This window comes from Centropristis striata, chromosome 2, assembly GCF_030273125.1.
Source record: "Centropristis striata isolate RG_2023a ecotype Rhode Island chromosome 2, C.striata_1.0, whole genome shotgun sequence".
NCBI lineage: Eukaryota > Metazoa > Chordata > Actinopteri > Perciformes > Serranidae > Centropristis > Centropristis striata.
The window spans coordinates 22,902,167-22,929,432 of record NC_081518.1 but is presented as its reverse complement, the minus strand read 5'-3'; the positions used below and the strand labels follow the sequence as shown (position 1 = coordinate 22,929,432).

At 38.1% G+C, this 27,266-nt stretch overlaps 1 protein-coding gene across 1 annotated transcript; it reads left to right on the top strand.

The window, feature by feature from the left end:
- The first annotated feature begins 131 nt into the window (after positions 1–131).
- On the top strand, positions 132–26,686 carry wdhd1 (WD repeat and HMG-box DNA binding protein 1). The gene is made up of 26 exons (XM_059359752.1): positions 132–169; positions 473–566; positions 1,841–1,952; positions 2,061–2,212; positions 4,330–4,441; positions 6,729–6,779; positions 6,899–6,994; positions 7,110–7,202; positions 7,391–7,497; positions 8,239–8,383; positions 8,469–8,676; positions 9,524–9,708; positions 9,831–10,015; positions 10,510–10,751; positions 11,434–11,571; positions 12,171–12,327; positions 13,650–13,764; positions 14,633–14,764; positions 15,474–15,694; positions 16,059–16,207; positions 16,791–16,847; positions 17,969–18,006; positions 18,511–18,678; positions 19,701–19,840; positions 19,937–20,072; positions 26,262–26,686. The coding sequence occupies exons 2-26, from the start codon at positions 490–492 to the stop codon at positions 26,448–26,450; spliced, it is 3,405 nt and encodes a 1,134-aa protein (XP_059215735.1). The 5' UTR covers positions 132–169; positions 473–489; the 3' UTR covers positions 26,451–26,686.
- Positions 26,687–27,266: the final 580 nt, after the last annotated feature.

Below are 27,266 nucleotides of genomic sequence, written 5' to 3'. Positions count from 1 at the left end.
TTTCACGCTGCGTGCTCTGCTGCGTGCCCAAACGTGGGTGGAGTTACGACTGCGTCATGACGTAGCTGGCGGGAGTCGTGACGCAGCGGTTCCTTGTTTTCAACGCAGCGCGGGAGATTCAGCATCAGAGGAGCGAGTCTGAGGAGTCCGTCTGTCAGTCGGGGAAGTTGTATGTTGTCAATTTAACTCTCTTCTCGAGTCTTAACTAGTTGGGTAACGTGTTAGTTTAGTGCTTGTTAAACTTGTCATCGCTTTAAAACCGTTTATCAACGTAACCGCTGAGTTTAAATAGCGTCAGTTAGCTAAGTTGGCTGTATTGTTAGCTTGACTCTTTAGCTCAGAAGCAGCAGTTGGACACAATGGCAGGACAGAAGATAACTGTTTTAAACACCATATGTCACAAATGTTTATTATTCACGTGTCAGTCCTACCTTCGCCTATCGACTCCTGTTTGTGTTTTTCTGCTCGTCAGTCTGGTAGTTTGTGAAAATGCCTTGTGAGAGGAAGCCGATGCGCTACGGCCACTCGGAGGGACACACCGAGGTCTGCTTCGATGACTCCGGGAAGTAAGTCACAGATTGTGGGGTCTCATTTTATTCTCCCTGCGGTGGTATTAGCAGCTTTTACTTGTGTAAAAAAAGTAGCAGTATCACATTGTGGAAATACTCTGTTACAAGTGGGCCTGTCATTGTATTTGTTAGGCAATAAATTGCCACAGAAATTATTGTTATAAACAACATTATTGTCATTTGAAGACCAGCTTATGCCACAGATATAATGATACTATAATAGAATTATAATGCAAATATAAAGTACTCCAAAATAGAAGTACTTGGTTGAGTACAAGCAGTGGTGGAAGAAGTAGTCAGATCCTTTACTTGAGTAAAAGTACTGATACCACACTGTGAAATACTCCACTACAAGTAAAAGTCCTGCATTCAAAACTTACTGAAGTAAAAGTACAAAAGTATCAGTATCAAAATGTATTTAAGGTATTAAAAGTAAAATTACTCGTTATGCAGAATGAACCCACTCAGATTATTTTATATATTCAAATATATTATTAGATTATTTGTATTGATGCATTTATTTAAGCAGCAGTTTTTCCTTTGTCAAAGTAGGGCTAAATGACCTACTTTATATACTGTTATGAGGTTGAATTTATAAAAATGCGTAATCATTTTAAATTAACTGTAATTTTTAAATCTTGACCTGAAAAGTAACTAAAGCTGGCAGCTAAATGTAGTGGAATAAAAAGTGCAATATTTGCCTCTAAGTGGAGTAGAACTATAAAGTTAGATAAAAAGAAATACTCAAGTAAAGTACAAGCACCTCAAAATTGTACTTATGTAGAGTTTTTGAGTAATAGTAACATATCACCACTGGAAACATCTAAGAAGATTTACTTACAAATTTGAGATACTTTTGCTTTACTTGAGTATTTAAATTTTCTGCTTCTTTATACTTCTGATGTCTGCACTACATTTGTTTGACAACTTGAGTAGCTTTGCAGATGTGTTCAATAATACAAAAAATAAATTATGATGTGTGATTAAAGGTTTAGATAAGAGTACTTTTATTATCCTGGAGGGGGAATGCATAAGCGACCCAACAGAATAGATTAAATGTCTGTTTAAAATCTTGTGTAAAAAAAACAAAAACTCGATTTTCAGTGTCTTAACCCTGCGTTAATTTAGTGTAAAATACATTTTTTAACACCAAATCTTGAAGATCTGAGTACTTAAATCAAACTTGCAAGCAAAAACACATATGTACATACAACACTTTATATTTTACTTTATATAATAGTTTAATGTGACTGTGATAAAATCGTCCTCAGGTTCATTGTCACCTGTGGGAACGATGGAGACGTTCGGATATGGGAGGGTCTGGATGATGACGACCCGAGGTTCATCACTGTCGGGGAAAAGGCGTACTCGCTCGCACTCAAGGTCTGTCATCTGTCTTCTGGTTGTTTTAAGATCTTTAATGACGTATGATTGATTTTCTCATAAATCAGCCGTCGGTGGAGAATTGAGATATCCTCTTCTTCTCCCCAGAACAACAAGCTGGTGACCGCCGGCTCCAACAACACGGTGCAGATCCACACGTTTCCTGACGGCGACCCGGACGGCATCCTGACCCGGTTCACTACCAATGCCACACACGTCACCTTCAACAGCAGCGGTTCCAGAGTCGCTGCGGGATCCAGGTAAAAATCCAAGAAAAACAGAACAAAAAGCAGGAGACAGTTCATTCATTATCATTTCTTGTTTGCTGGTTTTATATGGAACTATGTTTTGTAACTTTTTTTTTTTGTAACTTCAAATCGGATGTACACCTGCCCAATTTATAAAAAAAAGCTGCAGGTTAAAGTAATCACTGGCAAACTGTCAGTCAATAAACTGCTTTACATTTTCACAACCATCCAATTCTGGGAATTTTCGCCTATTGGGAGGGCCACATACAAAAGCTTAACACAGAAGAATGTGAATGCATGAATGAGACTTGAACTATCATTCTTTAGTTTCTGAAAACATTCTTGTTTAGCACGATGCTAACACACAACCTAAACTATGTCAGCTCAAATAATTTTTTTGGAATAACAATAACTAGGACATGCTTTATGCAAAAACTATGAAAATCAACAAATACCAGCTACACCTTGTCAGCCACACCAGATCCAGACCTCAGGGCCTGACCTTAAGGGAGCTCGGGAGTTTTAGGGAACCTTCATAACCCAAGTCCGTTTTGGTTTGTCCGTTTCAGAGAGAAATTTATACTTTCGGTTTGTTTTGTGTTTAGTCTGGTTTGCTTTCACAGTGCATGAATGTAAGACGTAATAAAAATAAAAGATTTGCAGAGGTGTGTGTACGAAGGTGGAGGGCTGGAAATTTACTCACTCATGAGCCACCAAGCCTCTGCAGATGATCCAGAACGCGGCAGTGCGTCTGGTCTTCAACCAGCCAGGAGAGCACAAGTCACTCCACTACTCGTCTCTCTCCACTGGCTCCCGGTCATAGCCCGCTTAAAATTCAAAACCTTGTCTCTCGCCTAGAAAATAGCAAGGGGCACAGCTCCTGCATATCTGAACTCCTTTGTTCAGGTCCACAAACCCTCCCGACCACTACGCTCTGACAGTGAAACACGTCTGTCTCCTCCACCGCTGCAGGGCTCTATGTCTCAAACCAGACTCTTCTGCTCTGTAGTTCCCCCAAACTCCATCCAATCTGCTCAGTCCCTATCAATCTTTAAGAAGAGACTGAAGACCAGCTCTTTACTGAACACCTTCACACTCTATCTCCACAGATAACAACGATAAATACCTAGACCTAAAAGCACTTTATGTCTAGGCCTAATGGACTCAAACTGAAACCACGGCAATTACTCTTGCTATGTTTCTTGATTCATCTTTGCTTGTATTCACTCTCAATTGTAAGTCTGTTTGGATAAAAGCATCTGCTAAATGACATTGTAGAATTGTAGAATGTGCATAAAAAAGGTGTTTGGTAACTATTTATACAGTATACTGCTTAAGCTTGTTGCTGGCAGGCAGGTGGGTCTAAAGTGGTTGGTTTAAACACAGACTCCACCCATGTGCACCATAATCCTCGAAGAAAAAACACATTTTGAATTTATATTCAGTTATGAGGATGTCCAGCTGACTGGGTGGATTCATCGGTTTATCCTGGGATTTTTCTTGTGAGCTGAAATAGGAGCGAATGCCACTTTTATTTTGTCAGAAGAATGCACGCTCGCTCCGATCCGGCGTCTCCCGCGGCGTCCGGTGAAGCTGTCGTGCGTGATGTTGTGTTCAGGTTACTATGACTCAACCGGAGCTCATTAGGTTTGAGCCTTGTTGTTCCAGTACAGAATGAGCTGCAGCAGCCAGTGCACCTGAATGATATTTCCACCTCACAGACAGAGCAGCACTCTGGATTGCCTCATGATTACTCCTGATTGGAGATAAACGTCTGTTTGCTACCAGGATTGATTTGCTCTAAGCGGGTTTATCACTGCAATAAAAGCCCAGAGCATGGCGCCTTATTGATGCTGCTATTTTCACTCTGGTAATTTCTGTTCTGATATTGATTGTTAAAAATTCAGACATCTGAGGCTGTTAGGGCGAATTTGGCATCTGCATTCTAGTGGAGATTGGAGGGATACAGGCTTGTTTCGCCTCCTTGTTCATTGATTTAAGAATTTGCACTCGTGCTGGTTCACAGCTGATGTTTCCTGCTCGCTGGCGGTCACGTGTGAACACACAGATTGTCTGCACGTGCCGCTTTGAACATATTTATTCTTAGTTTTTTCTCTGTTTTCCTGCAGCGACTTCATGGTGAAGGTGGTGGAGGTGTCGGACAGCAGCCAGCAGAAAACACTCCGGGGCCATGAATCGCCCGTCCTCAGTGTCACCTTCGACCCCAAAGATAACTTTCTGGTGGGTGAAACTTTTTCTCTACATAACGCTGAGGTTTCTGGCTGTTTGTGTGCTGATGATTCTGAAAAATTTGGTTTGAAATGGTTGAAATGATGCCTTAGCATTCATAGAAACCCCAAAACGAGTGATACTTTATGTTGAATTACAAAAGCTTTAAATGGCTGCATGTACATGATTCTATCCATTAAACAATACTGGAAAAAAATAATTTAGTTTGGCTATTTTTGAACTTTGGTTGTATCAGGTACTTATCGATAGTTTTAGGAAGCATTTAAGATAAAATTATTAGAGGTGTGAGTCAGTGTATCGGCCCCACGGTATGATTTTATCCCTATACATGAGTGATGATCCGATATATAGCGATTTTGCGATATGGTGAGTATTGTGATACAAATTATTGAGATTCAACTATTTAACTGCATTTTGTGTCCACAAAAATAAATTCAGTCAAGAATTGTTTTGTCAAATCAGAGAAAATTCTCAGTCTATTCATCTCACTTCAGTGTTTTTATTTCTCCACAATGAGAGTCAAACCCACAGACTGACCAACAAAGTATTCAGTCAAACTGAACTGAACTGATATCAAACATGTATGGACTACAACAAATGCAGCATTTTATCAAACTTTCAAAAACTTTAAGCTTCACTGCTCTGAATTTTTTTTTTTAAATTAGACATTAAAAAGTCTAACTTTGCAGCTTTATTTCAACAACTTCCTGAAACGATATCCTGACTCACATGGTGCCTATAGATTCCGTTGATCTTCTAGTTTCATATGACACCAGTATCTATATTCCTAAAAGTGAGCCCCCTACGGCTTCCTGAAAAATCTAAATCGGTGAAAATTCTTCTGGCCGGACAGCTGCTGAAACGTAGCCTGGGTATTGCATGCTCGAATTTCATTTCGAACCTCCAGGCAGTCTGGCAACCAGGGCTGTTTCTTAGCCCTGTTTTAGGGATCAAATCACAGAACGGGGAGGGACGGCAAGACGATGACGCGTGCTACTGGACAGATGGAATCTTGTAGTTTTCTTACGGATCCAAAATGGCTGCAGCAGACGCGAAACTCTCTTTCGATTTAGCTGACGGCGTTTTAAATAGTTTAGAGCTACAGTTGGTTTTAAAAGAAGAACAACAATTGACTTTACACTCTTGTTTCACCGCGAAAAAGGATGTTTTAGTCTTGCTTCCGAAAGGATTTGGCCAAAGCCTAATCTACCAACTAGCGCTACCGCTCGTTGCTGTAATGCCGGTGATCTCGCTATGAGCCGGGGGACAGCAGAGCCGCCCAGAGACCCGGAGCAGCTTGTCTATTGCCCATAAAATCAGTGGATGTGTGTGGCTGAATGACATGAGGGGGAAATAAGGTTGAAAATAAATAATCTTGCAGAAAGCGAGAACTGGAGAAGCAAAGCAGCAAGCAACACTCTCTCACAGATACACACACATACACACACACTGCTGGTAGACTGTGAGCAGCCAGAGCCAGAACATGCTGCAGAAAAACGTTGCAGAAGCACAACTGAGCATTTTAGTCTCAAAGCAGAGATGCTAGGAGGACTAGCCTGGCTATGTAAACATTAATTTCTGTTGCTCTACATACATCATCTGGTATAACTGATACGGTTGGCTAAGAGCTACGTACAGACGATTTTGATAGACATTCTAAGCGCCCAATAAACGGCTCTGAAGGATCGTAAACCACGCCTCCTCTAAGGAAAAACGAATGGCTGGTTTCCAGACTAATCTCATTTGTGATTAGTCTGGAAACCAGCCATTCGTTTTTCCGTTAGCCAGGCTAGCTGAAACGCTGAATATCGATACTTGGCGGCCATGATTTCGATAATTTTTTTGCCACGCAAAATATTGTGATACTACGCTGTATCCATTTTTTCCCCCCACCTCTAATATTTAGAATAATTTCACTGCTTTACCGTAGGATTGCTCCATTTGCTACATTGACAAAAACAGTAATTTTACCTCTCAGAACACAGGAGTTGCTGTTGATTTGTTAGTTTGTTTGTGTTCAGTGTCACACAATAACTCAAACAACTAAATGAAGGGGGCAGCAGTGGACTAGCAACTCCCTTGTTCTGAGAGGTAAAATATCTGTTTTTGTGAATGGAGTCTGGCGGGTTTGAAGAGAGCACAGAACGGCTTCAGCTGTCTGGTGCACGGTTAAGTGGTGAAAATATTCTAAATATAGCGTACACTGATAGTGCTATTGATTTTTGTTTTTGAGGTTGAATATGAATACTAACTGCTTTGTTCTCTCTCTCTGTGTCAGGCGTCTGCCAGCTGTGACGGCACCGTCGTGGTTTGGAATATCGAGGAGCAGGTACGTCAGAGTTTCAGCACCTCGCGTTGTAGGATATTTTATAAATACAACCTTATTATTTCAGTGTGCGCTCCAGCCACTCAGTCTGTCAGCTGCTGATCTACTCTGTGTCCCTTCAGTCTCAGCTGATCAGCTGGCCTCTGCTGCAGAAGACCAATGACGTCACTAACGCAAAGTCTCTGTGTCGGCTGGCCTGGCAGCCCGGGGCAGCAAAGGTCAGTGATGCTCTTTGAGTCTGATGTCTACATTTTTACACCTGCATCTCTTCAGTACTTCCTCAGTGAGGCAGTTTTAACCCTTAAATACCAAATAAATGTGTTTTATGTTTAGTTTTTAGCTGTTCCTGTGGAGACGAAGGTGCACCTGTACGAGCGAGACTCCTGGGAACATGTGAGCACTCTGTCTGATGATCTGCTGACACAGGTGAGGTCCAGGTGAACACACAGCCATGTTCAAGGTTAAATGATCTTCATTAAAGGCTGCTTTTCACTTCACACAGAAAGCTGAAAATCCAGATAGAAGAAAATGACGATTTCTGCATCATCAGCAGTGTTTCTGAGCTCTCTTTTGAAACCTGATTGTGTTTTCTCCTCGCTCTGCTTTCTCTGCAGCTCATTAACGTGGTGTCCTGGTCTCCATGTGGGCGTTTCCTGGCAGCGGGCAGCGTGGGCGGCTCACTGACAGTTTGGGACGTGAACAGCAAGCTGTGTGTGGAAAGGTATGAAACACCACACGTGTTGTATATTATAATGTTTGTAGGAAAGGGAGGTAATTCATCAAAACTTTTATGTCAGACACATCTTGCAGAAACATGAAGGAATGAGTTGCGATGATTTTGCCACTGTTTATTGTTTCAATAAGCCAAAACTATTTAAATTTTTACAACTTCTCCTGTCCTGTCCTCTCCTCTCTGCTCTCCAAGTTTCACTGAATTTCACCACTTGACTGTTGGTCTCAGCCGAGTCATTCATGGCTTCACAGTCGTGCTGAGGAACACAGAATTAATGTTTTTTACAGGATCTAGTTTGTGCAAATTTTGTATTTTTTGGTTACATTTTAAAGGAGACATGTAGAATAAAGTGATTAAAAAAAAGAAGAAGAAATATCACTATTTTAAGCTTAGATTCCTGAGTGAAGTGTTCAGTACTCATGCTTCTTTCAAGGAGCGTTGCAAAAAAAATCTGACAATTAATTCTGTTACAGTTTCTGGTAACAATGGAGCAATTTTGATGTTTGTTTTTAAATAGAAAACAAACCTTTAAACCTTTTACCAGCATGTTGTGTGGTTCAGAGGGTTAAAGCTGGTGACTGATGCATTACTAGTAAAATAAAACAAATTAGTTGTACAAAGCATCCTGTAACTAACTGGGTAAAGAAGTGTCTGCATGGTGCGGCCTTTAAAAAGGACCAGCAGACGTTCAGCATCACCAGAGTTGACTTTGTGTCGTCTCCGCTGCAGGCAGAAGCACGAGAAAGGCTTCACGGTGTGCGGTTTGGCGTGGCATCCATCAGGCAGCCAGATCGCCTACACAGACACAGAGGGCTGCCTGGGGCTGCTGGACGGACTCAGCACCTCCACATCCAGCACCAGCAGCAGCACCAAGGTTACTGCTCAGATGACTCAAGATTTAAATGTGCTGTTGATATTTTATTTCTCACCTGCTGAGTAACTCCGTCCCTGGACTTCAGCAGGCTCCAGCCAAAACGGCAGCAGGAGAGTACGACGACCTGTTTGACGATGATGATGACAGACTGATGGACGAAGGGCTGAGTGACACCAACTCGCCTGTTAAGAAAGCTGCCGTCCCCGATGACGACGATGACGATGACTTCCTCATGCCTGCGACCGGGCGGGTGAGGAACAGAGGGGCGATCCTGGACGATGAGAACTCTCTGGGTGAGTGAAAGGAGGATGCAGATAAATGACAGATTCAAGTAAAAAACATGAAGGTCAGATTCAGTCAAGACGAAGGAAGTCCACTAGACAAGTTAACATAAGTTTGAATGAATGAATGGTCTTTATTTTCGGCTATATAATGTACATTTTGAAAATACAATTTCACACATAATTCCTCCATAATGACATTACAAATAGAATAGGCTGAAGCACATGGCTTATTATTGCCTATCTTAAAAAAATAAATCAAAATAAAATTAACATTACATGAATAACCAATTCACAATCGTTGATTGTCTGATATGCCAATCAATTCACAATAATCATTCATTATTTTACATTTTTAAGTTCTTCTAAACCTCCACAGAGAGCTACACAATTTCAACCCATCATTAAGTCCAATCCACAGTTTGACCCCCAAAACTGAAACACATCTGTATTTTATATTTCTTTTCACTTTACATGTTTCAAATATGAACAACCCTCTTAAATTATAATCTCCTCTTAATTTAAAAAATATCTGGATACAAACAGGAAGGCTATTGTTCACTACAAGAAAGCGTATTTTTCTACTCAAATTTTCTTTTATTCCTTTATTTTGACTGTTTTTTTGTTTTCCAGTTGAAATATATTTAAACGAATAAAATCCTCTGTCAGTATTGAACAAAATAATCAATACAAGTGAAAAACAATAAAAAAAATTAAGATTTTCGCCACATTGGAACAGACTTGCAGCTGAATATAAACAAAATATTTATTTATTATTAAAGAATAAATGAATATAACATTTTCTCTTTTTCCTGTCTACTATAAATTATTCCATCTCTGTGTTGTCTCTTTCTTTTAGACACCGGATCTCTGAAGCTTGGTCAGGATAAATTCGGGGATGATGACGACGCAGGCAGCGCCGTCGTTCCGGCCGCCGCCCCGCTGGTGCCGCTGCGTCCCGTCTATGACGGACCGATGCCGACACCGCCACAGAAAGCCTTTCAGCCGGGCTCCACCCCGGCACACCTCACACACCGCTTCATGGTACAGAAATACTGCTGGATGTGTTTTACCCTCTTTTTTTGTTTCATGACTTCTTAAACTCACTAACAATAATGGAATTAACTTTAATTAATATGCTAATAAAAGTGAAAATTGTGCCTCAGATGTGGAACTCTGTGGGGATAGTTCGCGGCTACAACGACGAGCAGGACAACGCCATTGATGTGGAATTCCACGACTCGGCAGTGCATCACGCCATGCACCTCACCAACTCGCTGAGTCACACCATGGCTGATCTTTCCCAGGAGGCTGTGATGCTGGCGTGCCCCAGCACCGACGAGCTCGCCAGGTAGAGCTCGCTCTCCTCCGGTTTTTGTGCTTTTTAAATTGATATTCCTGTGAAGTAAATCTCCAATCCTTGTTTCCTTGCCTCCTCTCCTGGTTTCCTCTCCTCTCCTTGTTTCCTCTCCTCCCTTCCTTGTTTCCTCTCCTCTCCTTGTTTCCGCTCCTTGTTTCCTCTCCTCTCCTGGTTTCCTCTTCTTCTTTCCTTTCCTTTCCTCTCCTTGTTTCCTTTCCTTTCCTCTCCTCTCTTGGTTTCCTCTCCTTGTTTCATTTCCTCTCCTCTCCTCTCCTCTCCTGGTTTCCTCTCCTTGTTTCCTCTCCTTTCCTCTCCTCTCCTTATTTCCGCTCCTTGTTTTCTCTCCTCTCCTTGTTTCCTCTCCTTTCCTTTCCTCTCTTCTCCTTGTTTCCTCTCCTCCCTTCCTTGTTTCCTCTCCTTTCCTTTCCTCTCCTCTCCTCTCCTTGTTTCCTCTCCTCTCCTCATTTCCTCTCCTCTCCTCTCAGTAAGCTGCAGTGCCTCCACTTCTCGTCGTGGGACACCAACAAGGAGTGGATGGTGGACCTGCCGGCGGGCGAGGACGTGCGGGCGCTGTGTCTGGGTCACGGCTGGGCCGCCGTCGCCACCAGCGCCATGATGCTCCGCCTCTTCTCCATCGGCGGGGTGCAGAGAGAAATCTTCAGCCTGCCGGGGAACGTGGTTTGCATGGTCGCACACGGAGAGCAGCTGCTCATCGTCTACCACCGAGGTCAGACACACACACCCACCTCTGTGATGTATTCCCTGTATGACTGCTGCTTTTAGTTTCATTTTATTAAAAAAACAGACACATCAGCTTCCTTTCATCCATCTGCCATCAACATACAACTTAAAAGACATAAACAGAAGCTCAAATTGGTTTTATATTTAAAAAGTTGTATTCAAATTTTTTTTAAACATTCTCTTTTGAGGAAAAAATCCCTGAATGAACACCAAAAGAGAAGCATGTAAAAATGTATTCTCCAGCTTCTGTTTGGTCAAATGTAAACGGACTGGACGGAAATGCTTTTGTTTTAAATCTGGTTCAATTAGGCTACTAATTTAGTCATTTAGTCGATCGCTAGAGAAATAAACGGCATGGATTTAATGATGTTATGAGAATAACAATATGAGAATTTTCTACTTTTATTGGTCTTGTATGATAGTGAAGTATTTAAAAAAAACTTGAGTTGTAATTTTTTGGTAATTTTGAAGTTTTGTGCATGATTTAACGCTTTAATAATAATTCAGTAAATTAATATATATGTATTCATTTGTTACATATAAATAATAAGTAAGTCATATTTACTGTATTTTTGAGGCATCTTTCACACTCTGTAGTTTCTTTTGTTATCCTGAAGCTTTGATGAGGCCTTATTTTGATGCTATTGTGTGTTATTTTTCGTCGTCAGCTCCGGGTTTTGACGGAGATCAAGCTCTCGGTGTTCAGCTGCTGCAGGTCGGTCAAAGGAAGAAGCAGCTCATCAACGGAGAAGCCCTCCCTCTGTCTCACAAATCCTACTTGTCCTGGCTCGGATTCACAGCTGAAGGTCAGTTTGGAGAAAACTCCTGGAAACGTTCTCTCACCTTGTTTATACACCCTGTAGAACCTGATAATGTAATAAATTCCAGATAATGTAATAAAGTGCATTTCCCAATAATGTAATACACTTTTTACCAATAATGTAATAAAGTATAACACCAAGCACCTTTAGATTTCAAGAAGCTGCTGAATCATTCGTGTGTCATGGATACCTCGTTTGTGAAAAACGGATGAACGGGTCAAAAGTTAATAAACATTAAACTTTGACCTGTTGGTGGCGCTAGAGCTCTTGAGCTAGAGTTGCCTACACAGTATCACCACTTGAACCCAAGTAATGGGTGGTCTGCTGTTAAATTATTACAATATTGGGGAATTATTCCATTATCAGGACTTGCGAAATGAAGGCTAACCTGATAATGTAATAACCTCCCATTAATGTTATACTTTATTACATTATTGGTAAAAAAGTGTATTACATTATTGGGAAATGCACTTTATTACATTATCGGGAAGTTATTACTTTATTGAGAATTTATTACATTATCAGGTTCTACACACCCTCATCTAGCTTTGTAACATGCATCATAATCATACGTTGTTTTTCAGGTACCCCGTGTTATGTGGATTCGGAGGGTGTTGTCCGCATGCTGAACCGCTCTCTGGGCAACACGTGGACCCCGGTGTGTAACACCAAGGAGACCTGCAAAAGCAAATCAGACAACTACTGGGTGGTCGGCGTGCACGAGAACCCTCAGCAGCTCAGGTGAAATCTCTCTTCCACTGATTCTGTCTTCCTGTCAGCTGAGGTGCACACGTTATTTATCGTCCTCTCTCTGAAATATTTTAAGTTGAGTTAGAGGCAAAAAGAAAAACACAAATGTTTAGAGTCTGAATGAATTAAAGACGGCATGGAAATTAAAAAAGAAAATGAAGAAGTGAGAAATTTGAAAACTTTTGGATTATTTAAAAATGTTTCCTAGAATTATTACAATTAGAATGTGACAATAGATAAAGTGGATCAATGTAATGTGAAAATAAGGGTTAAAAACTATTTAAGAAAAAACTTTTTTTCAAGCCAGTAATTGTTTTTAAATTTTCTAAATCAAGAACTTTTTAAAATATATTTCCTACCTTCTAGGTTGCCATTGGTTTTCTTAACTTTAATCCTAACCTATGATTAAAGGTTAAACTTTGGAAAGAACTGCCGCTACACATTAGACAGGCCTCCTCCCTGTCTCATTTAAAAAAAAAAAAAAAAAAAATATTTTTATTTTGTGAGAGCATTATAATACAGTGCTTACTTTCAGACAATATACAATAGTATTTCTGCCACTCACAATCAAGGTTTTTTTGAAGAAACAAGATACAGAAAGTTAAGTGTATTACATTTGAGACAACTGGGAAAGGTAGGCATATGTAAAAGAGCCAGATTAACATATTCAACCCACTTGGACCACAGTTTAATACATTTATCTTTCTGAAGGCGAAGGGAGAAGGTAATCCTCTCCATAAGATAATTGTCATTTACTATACCGATCCACTCCTGCACCGTAGGTGGCTCAGGGAGCAACCAACGCCTTGTGAGTGCTGTTTTACCAGCGGTTAACAAAATACCAAATAAATATTCATCCGCTTGCCTGACCTGTAAATCTAAATTTCCTAAAGATAATATGGAAAACTGCATGGGCAGGTTAGTGTTAAATATACCACTTAATACTTTATGAAGCTCTATCCAGAAGGATTTAACCATTGGGCACTTTGTGCAGGGCTTTGGAAACCTTGTGTTTGCTTAAATCGTGCTATCTAAATAAAGTGGATTGGAACTTTGCAGAGCAGATTGATAATTCAAAACAGTCTCTGTTCAGAGTTAAACATCATCACATGATGGTAGCATAACTATGATTAACAAAAAATAGCATCTTAAATCCCAATATGCTGTAAATGCTTAGATTATGCTTTAAAAACCAGCCAGTGGGACAACAAATCTGATTTGTGAATGTTTGCAGAATGTACTCTGCTAAACAACCAGTGTAATGTCAGAGGTTGTTCCCTCTGAATGAGTCCAGTATGTTCTTGTCCCTTCAGGTGTATCCCCTGTAAAGGCTCCAGGTATCCTCCCACCCTGCCCAGACCTGCTGTGGCCATCCTGCCCTTCAAACTGCCTCTATGTCAGACGTCCACAGAGAAAGGACAGATGGAGGTAAACACACCTGAGACAGCTTGCTTTGATCAGATACTAACACACTGCAGCAGGGTTTCCCTCACACATTTTAGAAGATATAGTGGCAGTGAAAAATAGTTATTGAATAACGCATGTGGCACTTCCTGCGTGAATTAAATCTTTTTTTAGTTTACTAATTAAGAAATAGTACACCTTGTACTAGGTGTAAAGATTAGTTTTTAGTTAACATTTGTACTCAGTAACTGCCAAATGGAACTGATGTGTAACTAACTGAACCATATAACAAAATGTTAGTTTGCTAATATGTGACCCATTTAAAGTTAAAGAGGTAACATGTAGTACTGTTGGAATATGTGACCTCAAACTTGATAAATTCTGTTTTAATGGTTTTTAAAAAAAACAAAAAACTTTTAATTTGTGTTTTTTGCCAATGACATTTCACAATGATTTTTAAACTGTATGCATAATAATAAAATACATTGTATTTATTTCTGCACACATGGAGCAAAGAGAAAATGTCCAAAAATCAATGTTCATGCTGTCTTACAGTCAGAAAAACATTATTAGACCACCCTAACCCTGACCCAAAATCATTATCAATAAAATCATGGAAAATGTCTAGATATCAGCTCTTAAATTAAAATCTTATGAGCTATTTTTGTTGTTATCATTATATTTGTCCAAACAAATGAACCTTTAGTTCTACCAGGCATTAAAATGAACAAGAAATGGAAGAAAACAAAGCAGGTCTAATCATTTTTTCCATGACTGGTTATAGTTATTTTTAATATCAAACTATCTTTTAGTGACATGAAAAACTGCAATTCTCATGATGAACTTGTAAATGTGAAGTACTCAGTCCATGTCATTGTCTGTCGTCCTGCAGGAGCAGTTCTGGCGTTCAGTGCTTTTCAACAATCACTTCAGCTTCCTGTCGTCCAGCGGCTACGAGGTGGACGAGGTGGCCCAGACTCAGTCCCAGAAGGAGCAGCAGGAGCTCCTCATGAAGATGTTCGCAGTGAGTCTCAGAACTTTACGTTGTGATCACTTTCCTTGTGTTCTGAATAGGGATGGGCGTTGGGAAGAAACCTGCAAACTCGATTATCTATAACGTTAACATGCGCAAAATAAAATGTGTATGTACACTACTATGCAAAAAGCCTATTTTGATAATGGATGCTTTTCTGAAAAGGAAGCAAGGAGACTTCCTTTTGATCGTAAAACTAAATTTCACTGAGATTAAACTGTAAAGATAACATCGAGGAGTTTTATGGTTTAGCCCCCGAAGAGGCATGAGGTTAGTTTTCACAGTAATCTTCATATTTAAATGTGTTTAAATACATTTTGGATAAAATTAAACCTAGTAATTCATGCTAGCAAGGTTTGATACAGTAAGCTAGTTTGCTCCAATTAATACTCTTGTATTTATGTGTGTTTTTATAATATTATTGCAAGTTTCAGTTTGCAAACTGTAGCTCTATCCAACTTAATTCTCAGCTCATTGGTTTATTGACGTACGGCCACAGAACTGAATGCTCGGTGTGTTTCAGTTCAGTGATACTGATACGCAGTCAGAGATAAAATTAAAATTAAAAAATACACAGATCGATTAAAAATTCCAGGTGATCGACCAAACTCTTAATGACCATTAATCCATCATCGATTAATAATTCCCATCCCTAATTTTGAAGCTGCAGTTGAGTTCACAGTCGATGTTTTCCTTGCAGCTGTCCTGTAAACTGGAGAGAGAGTTTCGCTGCGTGGAGCTGGCGGAGCTGATGACGCAGAACGTCGTGACTCTGGCCATTCGCTACGCGTCCCGGTCCAGACGCATGGCGCTCGCCCAGCGGCTCAGCGAGATCGCCCTGGAGAAAGCCAACCAGATCCAAGAAGAAGAGCAGGAGGAGCAAGAGGAGCCACAGTACTCCAGCGTCAGACGGCCCTCTGGGTAAGAAAACAAGAATTTATCCCTTTTTGTAGTGAATAAGTCTGTTTGTCCTCTTATAGATTGTTTGTTCAAGAAGAATCTCGACTGTAACAGAGCTGTAAAACTGCAGGTTGTGTCTATAGTTGCATTCCCCCAATGAATTCATCTTTCATCTATGTCATATCAGTAATTCCAGGAGAGTACTGTCGCTACTAATTCAAAAACACAAAGGCAACAGAGCACCTCACTGCTGGTCGACCATCAGAGACGACGTATAAAAACATATTTGTTTAACATACTAACTTTTTTGTTTACATACTAACAAAATACTCTTGTTCTCCAGTGGAGGGGAAGAAAGTGATTCAGTGGTTTATTATGTGGACAGATTCGGTCAGAGTGAGGTCACAGCAGGACGCCATAGCAGCAGACGTCACCAGGAGGAGGAGGAGGAAGAGGAGCAGAGGGTGGAGGAGGAGGAGGAGGAGGAGGGAGAGATGGAGATGGAGACGGAGGAGGCAGCAGAAACAAGAAAACGTCAGTTCCACTTCTTTAACTCTGTTTATACAGATAGATGGATTACTTTATTCATCCCAGAAGGGAAAATAGGTCGTCATAGCAGTCCGCTATTTGAATACAATTTAAAAATACAAACAAAAAAAACAATAAAAAAACAAGGTACAATGGAATAAAATACTGAGGTAGAAAAAACAAAAAAAATTATAGAACAAGGACACTTAAAAAGCACAAGATGAATACAAAGGTAAATAAGGTGCAGTCGCAAGATGGTGGTAATGATACTGATATCATGGCAGTGTTATTGTGACTGAACAGTATAAACAGTATATTATAATAATAGTACAGTATATATGGTATATGATATAATGATAATAATAAACACATAGAAATGTGTCGTATATTTCGCATGTGCAAGGTCTGCAATATATAATATGTACACGTGTGTGTATGTATGTATGTGTGTATGTGTGTATATATATATATATGAAAATAAATACTTGTAATGTACAAGTATGTACTGTACTGTACAAGAATATTGTATAAATTTGATATATAATATCAATACGGTTCATATTAACGTGTCTCGTCTCTTGTGCTGCAGGTGTGAATCCCTTTGCTAAAGAAGCCGTTTCACCCGTGAAACCGTCTCTGACACCAAGTGAGTAAACAAAAACAGTACACACTTTTAAATGTAAACAGTGGAATTAAAACTTTGTAATTTAATGTTGAAATAATTCATGTTGACGCCTTGATCCCATCAGTCGTGTTCATTTACGGTAGTTTATTTGTCTTTTTCCACTTATAGAACAAAAATGCACAGATAAAAGATAAACAACAAGCCATTACTGAAAATGTATTTACACCAACACTTGTAAAGGGTTCAAATCTTAAAAAATAAGTTGACACTGTTTAATATTATATATATTAAATATAATTAAATAAATTAATATTTTCAGGGGGTTTTTTCGTCTAAAATCATGGTGGGATTGGGAGAAAAAATTGGCATTTTATGACTTAAAATCACAAAAATCTATTCGTGTTTGATATCACTAATTAGGTGAGATGTAGGTGAAATTTTTTTTTAATGAAAGTAGAATACAAAATGTATAATTTGTTTTTATTGCTTGCTTTTTAGGAGCATGTTTTATGTGTAAGCAGGACTAGTGTGAGTTTTTGATACTGCACAAAAAATATCAATGCAACAAAATCAGTGTTGCTGCAAATCATTGACAAGTTCCAGGCTGCAATAATTCAACACAAAAATGTTAACTTTACATGTAGTATTTTGAAAATAATTCTTCTTTTTTTTTTTTTTTTTCATCTAAAATCATGGTGGCACAAATGGGGACAAAAACATGGCATTTAAAGGGTTAAAATCTTTAAAATCAATAAGTGTTATCAGTAATTAGGTCAGATGTAGGTGAAAGTTCAGTGAAAGTAGAATATAATGTATAATATTTTTTTATAGCTTGCTTTTAAAGAGCGTCTTTTATGCACTAAGTGTGCACAATATTTTAACTGGCCCTGGGGGTGAAATTCATTATTTTGTACATTTCCCTTTATGTAAAATGAAAGAACAGAAACAATATAAGTATATTATATGTACACACAAATGTCCCAAACAAAAATATATACACACACTCATGTTAATGTTTTTATTTATGTTTTATAAATCTTTAAATTTTTTAGTCTTTTATTCAGTGCATTACAAAATTTAGAAATGTTCCATATGAGCATGATTAAAATATTTCACATTTGCCTCTTGTGTCTTTTTTTCAGTTGGTAGAGTTGGACTTGGACGTGCAAATCCCTTCAAGGTAAAAACTAAAGATTTTTGATTTCTCTAATAATTTAAGTGTGAACATGCAGAAAGAGTTTAACCCTTTATCGGGCAAAGAACTAGATTTGGTAACTTCAGGTAATATTTTGAGAAAAAAGTTGCAAATTTACTAGATTAAAGTGGCAAATCTACAAGAAAAAAAGTCGCAGATTTAAGAGATTTACGGGAAAAAAGTGGAAAAAAAGCCACTTTTTTCTCCCAGATTCACCACTTTAAATCTCATAAATCTGCGCATTTTTTTTCTTGTAGATTTGCCACTTTAATCTCGTAAACTTTTTTCTCAAAATATTATTTTTCATATGTTTTTTTTCGTATGGTTTTTTTTACACATTCTGGCTGTATGTAATATCCTCCAATATTCTCTAGGGTTGAAATTTGGTAATTTGCAAGTATTTCAATGAGTGTCCTATTAAGGGTTAAGGGTGTGATGTGAGGTGTTCAGAGGCAGACCGATGATGGAGGTTATTTTTGATGCATGCAGGTGCTCGGCTCGGGGAAGCCGGTGTCCTCGTCCGGCCAGCCTCGCGTGGCCAACATCCTGGACAACATGACCTCCGGCAGGAAGTCGTCTCCACTCTGCGGCGCGGCAGCAGGGAAACAGAGCAAAGCTCCCGTCCTCAGACCACTCGCACCCCGACCCAAAACAAAGGTACCAGAGTCACTTTACAACATGTTTTATCATTTTGATGTTACTGCTTTCTATTTATTAAAATTTTATTTTTCTGGGTATTTTATTAAGATTGAGATTCAGTCCCACAACAGAGAAAGTTCAAGAGTTACAGCAGCAAAGTGGATAGTGATGCATTAGTTTTATATAGCGCTTTTCTCAACAACACTCAAAGACGCTTTACATAACAGAAAAAGTAAATAAAATAAAAAAATAGATAAATAAGAAAATAATTTCTTTCGGAAGAATTTTTTAAACAGTAGTATTTACTAGAAATATAAGCAATAAACAAGTTAAAAATATAATACACAATTTACAATATTAACAAGTAGAAATATAAAACTTATTCACAATTAAAACTAACATAAAGTGAAATTCAGAAAATTAAAATGTATTGTAGTGTTTCAGTAGCACATTCAGGAACAACATAGCAGTTATGTCACACTTGATACCATTCAGCTTCCCTTTAAAACATAATTGAAAAATGTGATTGATAGTTATTTGCATAACAGCAATTATCTGTTTTTCACAAATCCGGACTGAAAAGGCTCCATTGCAGAAAAAGAAATATCTAAATTGAAAATTTAATCAAATTGAATTAAATTGAAATGAAATCAAATTATTTCATTGCAATTCTAAAAATGTTATTAACAATGTAAAGCACTTTGTTTTGAAAAGTGCTGCTTGAAAAAGTGATTATTTTATTATTATTATAACTGTTCCTAACATTAAAAAATACCTAAAATGTAGCAACAAACGCTTAAGTGTTTGCACAATCATTATAGCTCCTTTTTAGATACTAGAAATAGTTTAGTAATAATGATTCGTCATAGGTATCAACATTAACAAAATCATAGGTAACAGATATTAAATATATCTGTATTTAAATAAGATTGGAAAGTACCGAAACACAGTACATAACTCCCTGCACGTAATGCATCCATGTTCCCAGACTAATTTATTTTTATTAATCTTTATATATATTTTCTGTGTTTTCTCTTCAGACACAGTCGACTCTGCAGCTGAGCGGCACCAAGAAGTCCAATAACAAACCTCAGGAGAACAAACAGCAGGCTGCAGATCAGCAGAAACAAGAGGAGGCCCCGCCTCCAGCCTCACCTGCAGACAACACGGAAAACAAAAGGTAAATTATCAATTATCAAACATTTTTATAAGTTACTGTATAAGAAGCTACGTGGAGGATTGACTCTGTTGTGCTGTTGACAAACTGTCTGTTCAGGCCGAAGACGGGCTTCCAGTTGTGGCTGGAGGAGAACAGGAAGAACATCACGGCGGACCACCCGGACCTGGAGGAGACGGACATCATCAAAGAGGCGATGGGACGATTCAGGACGCTGACAGCCGACGAAAGACTGGTAGGAGACACTGAGGGGGTCGGGCGTATTCAGAGTGTGATTATGTCCTGAAAAACCTGTAAATATAATATTATAATAGTATGATGATAATAATTCCAATAACTTTATTTACATAGCACCTTTTAAAAACGGCAGTTTACAAAGTGCTTCAACAGAGAGCACTTAATCACAACGACAATGATGCCATAAGACTAAAAACAATTCTTACATTAAAAGAAAAACACTAATAAAAGGTAAAATGAGTAAAAAAGTAAAAAGTGAAGAAGTAAAAAGGAGTGGTGAGATAGGGTACATGCCAAAGCTCTTAATGTTCGCCTCCTCTATCCTCTATCCTCTATCCTCGCTTGAACTGGAAGTTCTTTCGCGGGCGCCATCTTTAAGACCGTCCCAAAGCTCTTATTTGTGATCGGAGGATAGAGGATAGAGGAGGCATATCGGAGGAGGCACAAGCGAGGATACACGAGAGAATCCTATGCGGAAGTCTTTTAGCGGTGGCCCCGCCCCCTGACTCGTTGAATAGACGCAGCAGCTGATCGGACTGATGTTATACATCAACATCTCTGTAGTTTGATTACGGAGTGAAGACAGATCACAGATTAAACTAAAGTGTGTCACCACAAGTTTTATATTTTATTTATATGATTCACCATGTAATTAAAATCTGTTTTATTGTGACTCTGAACAACAAAAACACCACAAACATATTTCTACATTTATAATAAATTAAGAGAAAGATCGCTCTAGAAGTTTTTTTTTCCTTTTTCCTTCTTTTCCTTTTCGTGATCTGTTTTTTCCACCGTACAGATTTATTATGGATATAATATATATATATATATATATATATATATATATATATATATATATATATATATATATTAAAGTTAAAAAAAAAAACAGTAGAGAGTATGAGAGTCTGTCCGTCAGCAAGAAACACTTTTACATTGTTTGTCATTTTCATCAGTCCCACGCGAGGCTGATCATTACTGAGTGACATAATTTACATTTTACCTTCATCATCTAACCTAATAAAATATTGGCCGGTGTTCAGCGGACACAATCATGTTCTGGGATATTAAATAATTAATTTATCACCAGGATCGTCTACTACGACGGTGTATTAGGGCCATATATGAAAAAAATAAATAGGAACCCAGGGGAGAGGGACCCAGCCACCATGGCATGATTAAAAGCAGATAACATGAGGTGATGTTACGACATCACCACATTTCATTGATTTCTACCTGCGGGATGTCTCTTCTTCTCCATCACTCGCTCTGTTTAAGGTGTTTTATCAGAGTGATCCGACTGACGCTCCCCTCCTCCTCGCGTTCACACGGAGCGCTCTCTTTCAGACCTCCTCTGCTTCTTGTTGACAGTTACAGTGTAACGTTCTTCTAAACTTATTTCACAGCAGCAGGTTTATTGTTCCCAGCCTTCATTCCTCACGGACATTCTCATGTGATGCGTCTTTACGCGTGCCATGAAGTGTGTGCCTTTTGAAGTGTGTCTGTGTGTGTGTGTGTGTGTCTGTGTGTGTGTGTGTGTGTCTGTGTGTGTGTGTGTCTGTGTCTGTGTCTGTGTCTGTGTCTGTGTGTCTGTGTCTGTGTCTGTGTGTGTGTGTGTGTGTGTGTGTGTGTGTGTGTGTGTGTGTGTGTGTCTGTGTGTGTGGCACCGGACGGACCCAGTGAGGCATGGACCAGTATTATCCCCCTCCCCTGGGTCGGTTTTTTTTTTCATACTTGGCCCTAATAGTCGTCCTAATATATACAGAAGCAAATAATAATAAATAAATAATATGAAGGCATTCCCGTGCCCCTGAGCTGGACACAGTTCACAGTATAAATACACAATGGAGGTTGTTATTCATGTGCAGGTGTTTGTTAAACAGAGAAAACACTTATTATTATTATTATTATTATTATTATTATTATTAGTGCATGTCTCCAGCTGTTAAAGCGACTGACAGCTGATCCAGCTGTGATCTGCTGCCGCCGTCATTAGAAACGGACGTCGCTTCACGTGACGCTTCGGAGGGAAGGACGTCTCATGTCTCTTAAATCGTTTCTCCTCTCCTCGCTTCCCTCACTTGCGTCTCTCCATGCATCCCCGGTGGGCGGGACTAAGACGCAAGTGAACGGCGCAAGTCAGGGATGCAGGGATGCGAAATAGACGACATGGGACGCACCCATAGAAAGCATTACATACAAGCAAGTCCATAAAAGTGGATTTTAAGAAGTGATTTAAAAGGACTCTGCGTACTTTATTTTTTCGGGGCAGCCCGTTCCAGAGTAAAGGCTCTCAGGTGGAGAAAACCCGCTCATCTTTGGTTTTCAGTTTTGACCGTGGAATGGTCAGAAGGGCGCCACCCAAGCATCTAAGGACGCGGGTCAGCTCGTATGGAGTTAATAATTCTGTTAAATAGCTCCGAGCTAAAAGAGCTTTAAAAGTGATCAGTAAAATCTTAAAATCAATCCTAAAACGAACAGGGCTGCTGCGTTCTGAACCAGTTGGAGGTGAGAAAGGGATTTCTGGGAAATGCCGGAGAGGAGAGGAGAGGAGAGGAGGGAGTTGCAGTAATCTAAAAGGGAGAATGAGAGTGAATGACTTTTTCCAGGTCAGAGCGTAACAGCATGGGTTTGATTTTGGTGATGGAGCATAGATGGAAAAAACGTTTCTGATGTGTGGGTCAAAAGTAAGGTTCGAGTCAAATGCGACTCCCAGATTTCTAGCGGTGGATGTTGGCGGATAGTGGGCTGAGATGATGAGCTCAAAAGGTGCAGAACGGTTACAAATTTGAGCAAAATGATCTGGAAACTCCAGAATTAGATCACTTTTAAGAGTTTAATTTATTTAATTCCAGCATTCAACCAATAATGGCTTTTACAGTCCTGCATGAAGCTGCAGAACTCACAGAATTTAATTTATGAACTTGTAATCAGCTAAGGTCAGCTTTTTACCTCTTATAATCATTTGTTTGAATCCTATAACACTCCGGGGGCCTGATGGGTAAACAACATGAAAATGCAAAACATTCAACTGTGAATATTTTTGCATTTAAACTATTAAACTCTGTAGCGATGTGACTTTGTGATGGCTGCAACGCTTCAGTTCAGTAAATTTTGAAACGCCTCAGGACAGAAAGAGGAGAGTGTCTGGTATGCACTGCTATTGTCTAGGTTTATTTAGGTGCAACTCCTCACCCTCGGCTACAGATTAGTGTCTTTTTGAACACGTTTAGAAAAACACACCAGAAACCATAGACAGTAATTGGATAAGATAAGATATGTCTTTATTTATCCCGCAGTGGGGAAATTTAGTTGTCACAGCAACAAAAACAAATGATTAGGCCAACCTTGTTTTCTTCAATGTATTGTTCATTTTAATGCCTGGTAAAACTAAAGGTACATTTGTTTGAACAAATATAATGATAAGCACAAAAATAGCTCATAAGGGTTTCATTTAAGAACTGATATCAAGACATTTTCCATGGTTTTCTTGATTATAACCAAAATCGTTATAAGGAAGAAATGCTAAAAAAAAATTAAAAACAAGTAAGAAAATTCTAATATTTAATCAAGCAAATAATCGATAGTTGCAGCCCTAGTTTGGTTATTTAAAAAAAAAATTCAAAAACCAATTCTAAAAAGAAATACCTAAAAGAAAAAGGGAAAAAATACTATTTCCCAACATCAAATACTAAAAATAAAAACAAGTACAAAAAAAAATCTAAAATATCTAAAAATACAATTTCCCAGCAAAAAATACTTAAAATAAAAAATGGAACAAGTGATAAGCAGAAGAAAATGAATGAATAAAGTAAAATAAAATCTATAATTTAATATAGAAAATAACCGTTAGTTGTGGCTCTAGTTTGGTAGAACGACCCTGCAGGGGTTGCCACAAACACTGATGCGCTCTACACTTTGTGCCAGTCAGAAGTAAAAAATGCTATAAAACTTGTGACATTTGTACACATTTTTATTTCCCTGGTGGTCTGAGCTGAGAGTCAGAGTGCAGTCACATTATTTTGCTTTTCACTGAAAGAAATTCAGATTTTTAAGACCAGTTTTCACATTTCACAGAGAGTCAGTCGATCGGTGAATACATTTTTGTTTCAGTAACGATGCGCCTCAGCCTTTCATCCACACAAGTGCCTATAGATCAATGTGTGCGTGTGTGTAGTATCGCGGTCCTGACCCTGCATACATCAAGACTCTCAGCAGAGGAAGTGGACGTGGGGAGGGGGGAGGAGACGGGGGAGGGGAGGGAGGGAGGGACACCTGTTGCCTGGGAACCCTGTTGAGTGCGTTTTGGCAGCGAGGGCACAAAGCATTGATCTTATGATAATACTGAGAGACGGATAGCCGGTCAGTCTGCTGGATGAGACAGCCTTCAGTCATTTTATAGGATGGGTTAGATCATTTTCTGCACTTTTATTTGAATTTAGACATGTTTTTTAGTTTAAACCAGAAATTATTAATTTTTAAAGCAAAATAAACCCAACTTAAGTGTAATTTGGGAGAAATTAACCTCAGAGACAAAGACAATTTTTCTTTATTCTAGAAGATTTAATATTGGTGAGTTCAGGACTGACAGAACAAAACATTTAAAGGCCCTGGATTTTGTGAAACGAGACATTTTTCACTATCTTCTGACATTTTATCAACTAATTGATTGATTAAGAAAATAATGTTTAATTGCAGCCCTAGTTTGGTTATAAAAAATGCTGCATAATGACCCAGCAATTGTTAAAAAAAAAAAAAGGATCTAAAAGAAAGGAAATAATATAATTTCCCAACAAGAAATACTTAAAAATAAAAATATATGTATATAATATCTACAATTTTATCAAGAAAATAATTGCAGCCCTAGTTTGGTTATTTAAAAAAAAGCTGGAAAATCACCCTCCAATTCTATAATAAAAAAAAAAAAATATATATATATATATATATATATATATAATTATAATATAATAATAATAATTATAATATTATATATAATATATATTATATATATATATATTATATATTATATTATATATATTAATATATATTATTATATATATATATATATAATATATATATATATATATTATATATATTATATAATAATATAATAATAATAATAATAATATTTAAATAATATGTATATATAAAATTAAGGAAAAAGAATACTTTTTTCCAGACATCAAATACGAGAAATAAAAAAAAAAGTAAGTAAGAAAATTCCAATATTTAATCAAGAAAACAATCGTTAGTTGAAAACCCAGTTTGGTTATTTAAAAAACCTGTAAAATTGTCCTGGAATTCTAAAAAATAAATAATGAAAAAAATACAATATCCCAACATCAAATATTAGAAATAAAAAATAAAAACAAGTAAGAAAATTCTAATATTTAATTTGTAAAAAAAAAATTGATAGTTAGAGCCCTAGTTTTTTTTTTTTTTTAATTTAAATTATTTAAAACATCTAAAAGAGAGAATACAATTTCCCCATCAAGAAATACAAAAAAAAATTAGTGAAACATATTAGAAAGTGAAATGACAGATTAAAAAAGTTTAGTTTTCAGCTCTAGTTTGGTTATTTAAAAAAGAATCTGCAAAACGACCCTCCAGGGGACTGAAACCTCGTTATTGTGTGTGTGTGTGTGTGTGTGTGTGTGTGTGTGTGCGCCGTCCGTCCTAATTACATTATTCTGTCCAAATACAATAAAATGACATTTGAACGGTGAGACGTCACAGTTTGTAGCATCCACCAGCTCTGTGATGGGGCTGTTTCTGTGTGTCTGAATATGTTCGGGGTTAATGAGGCGGAGCGTCATCGTGTGCTGAAGTGTTTGTGTGTGTGGCCTGTGCTGCTGCCAGTCCACTCACCAGGCCTGATGATTCATCCCGGCTCCATTACGTCCAGGAAAGCGCCTTCTTTTGTCTCGGCTAGGAGAGAAAGAGAGAGGGGGAAAAAATAAAAGCATGAGGAGGGAAAAGAGGCAGCAGCCTGTCAGCGGTGATTATACATGACAGGATGCAATTTCAAACTGCACGCCCGAGTGTGTGTGTGTGTGTGTTTTAGTCATCGACATGTAGGTGTTTGGAGCCTCGATTGAAACACAAGAACAAAACCTTTTCGTGTTAGGTAATTAACGTCTCATGTCCTCTTTTTCTTTTGTTTTATTTGTCTGATTCCGTTCAGTCGTGGACGGAAAGAGCAAAAGGCCAAACTGGAGACGCAGCTGATCTGAAGAAGAGGAAGAGAGCCGAAGGAGGAGGAGAAGCGGAAAATGAAAATGGACAGGCGGAAGCAGATGAAAATATCGCCAAGAAGAAGAAATCTCTAGACCCCTCCTCCAAACTTTCAGCGTTTGCGTTTAACAAAAACTAAAGATGTTATTTTTTGTTCAGATTTATGTGTGAAAAGTTTCCTGTGTCGATGAAAACGCTGTTTCTTTGAAGCACTTGATCAAAACATTTAAAGCCATTAAAAGGCTTCAGATCTGATGGATCAGAGACTTTCATCTGTCACGGAGTGTCCTTCTGTTTTATTTTAACATTTATTACTTCTTAAAACCCTCACTGTATTTTAACCATTGAATAAATGTAAATGTTTGTTCGTTCACATTTTAAGTCTCTGATTTTTTTCTTTTCTGAGGCATCGACTATTCACATAATTCTTTATACTGTATGTGCATATAGAAACGATGAAAGAGAAAAATGATGCAATCACAAGAAAATGCAGAGGTGGGAGGAAAAAGCTCCTGATGGTTAAAGGAACCTATTGAATTTTGAATTTTAAGACAGCTGTATATGCTTTTAACCGTTATACAAAGTGACATAAATATCCCCCCAACAATCTAAAAGATAAGAAAACGGTTTTCAAACAATAAAAACTAGAATTAAAAAAATCAAGCAGGAAAATTCCAAAAAATATATCTAAAAGAAAGAAATAAAATATTAGAAATGACTAAAAAAACAAGCAAGACAATTATAAAATTATTATTTTTAATCTAAAAGAAAAATTCTCAAGAAATGCTAAAAATAAAAAAGCAAGAAAAAAATATATATGAAAGAAAGAAGGAAAAATGATTTAATATCCAAAAAGAAATAAAAAATCTAGCAAGGAAAAAATAAATAAATATATATATATATAGGAATAGAAACAAATCAAGCAAGAAAAATAAATAAATGAAGCAGTGAAAGC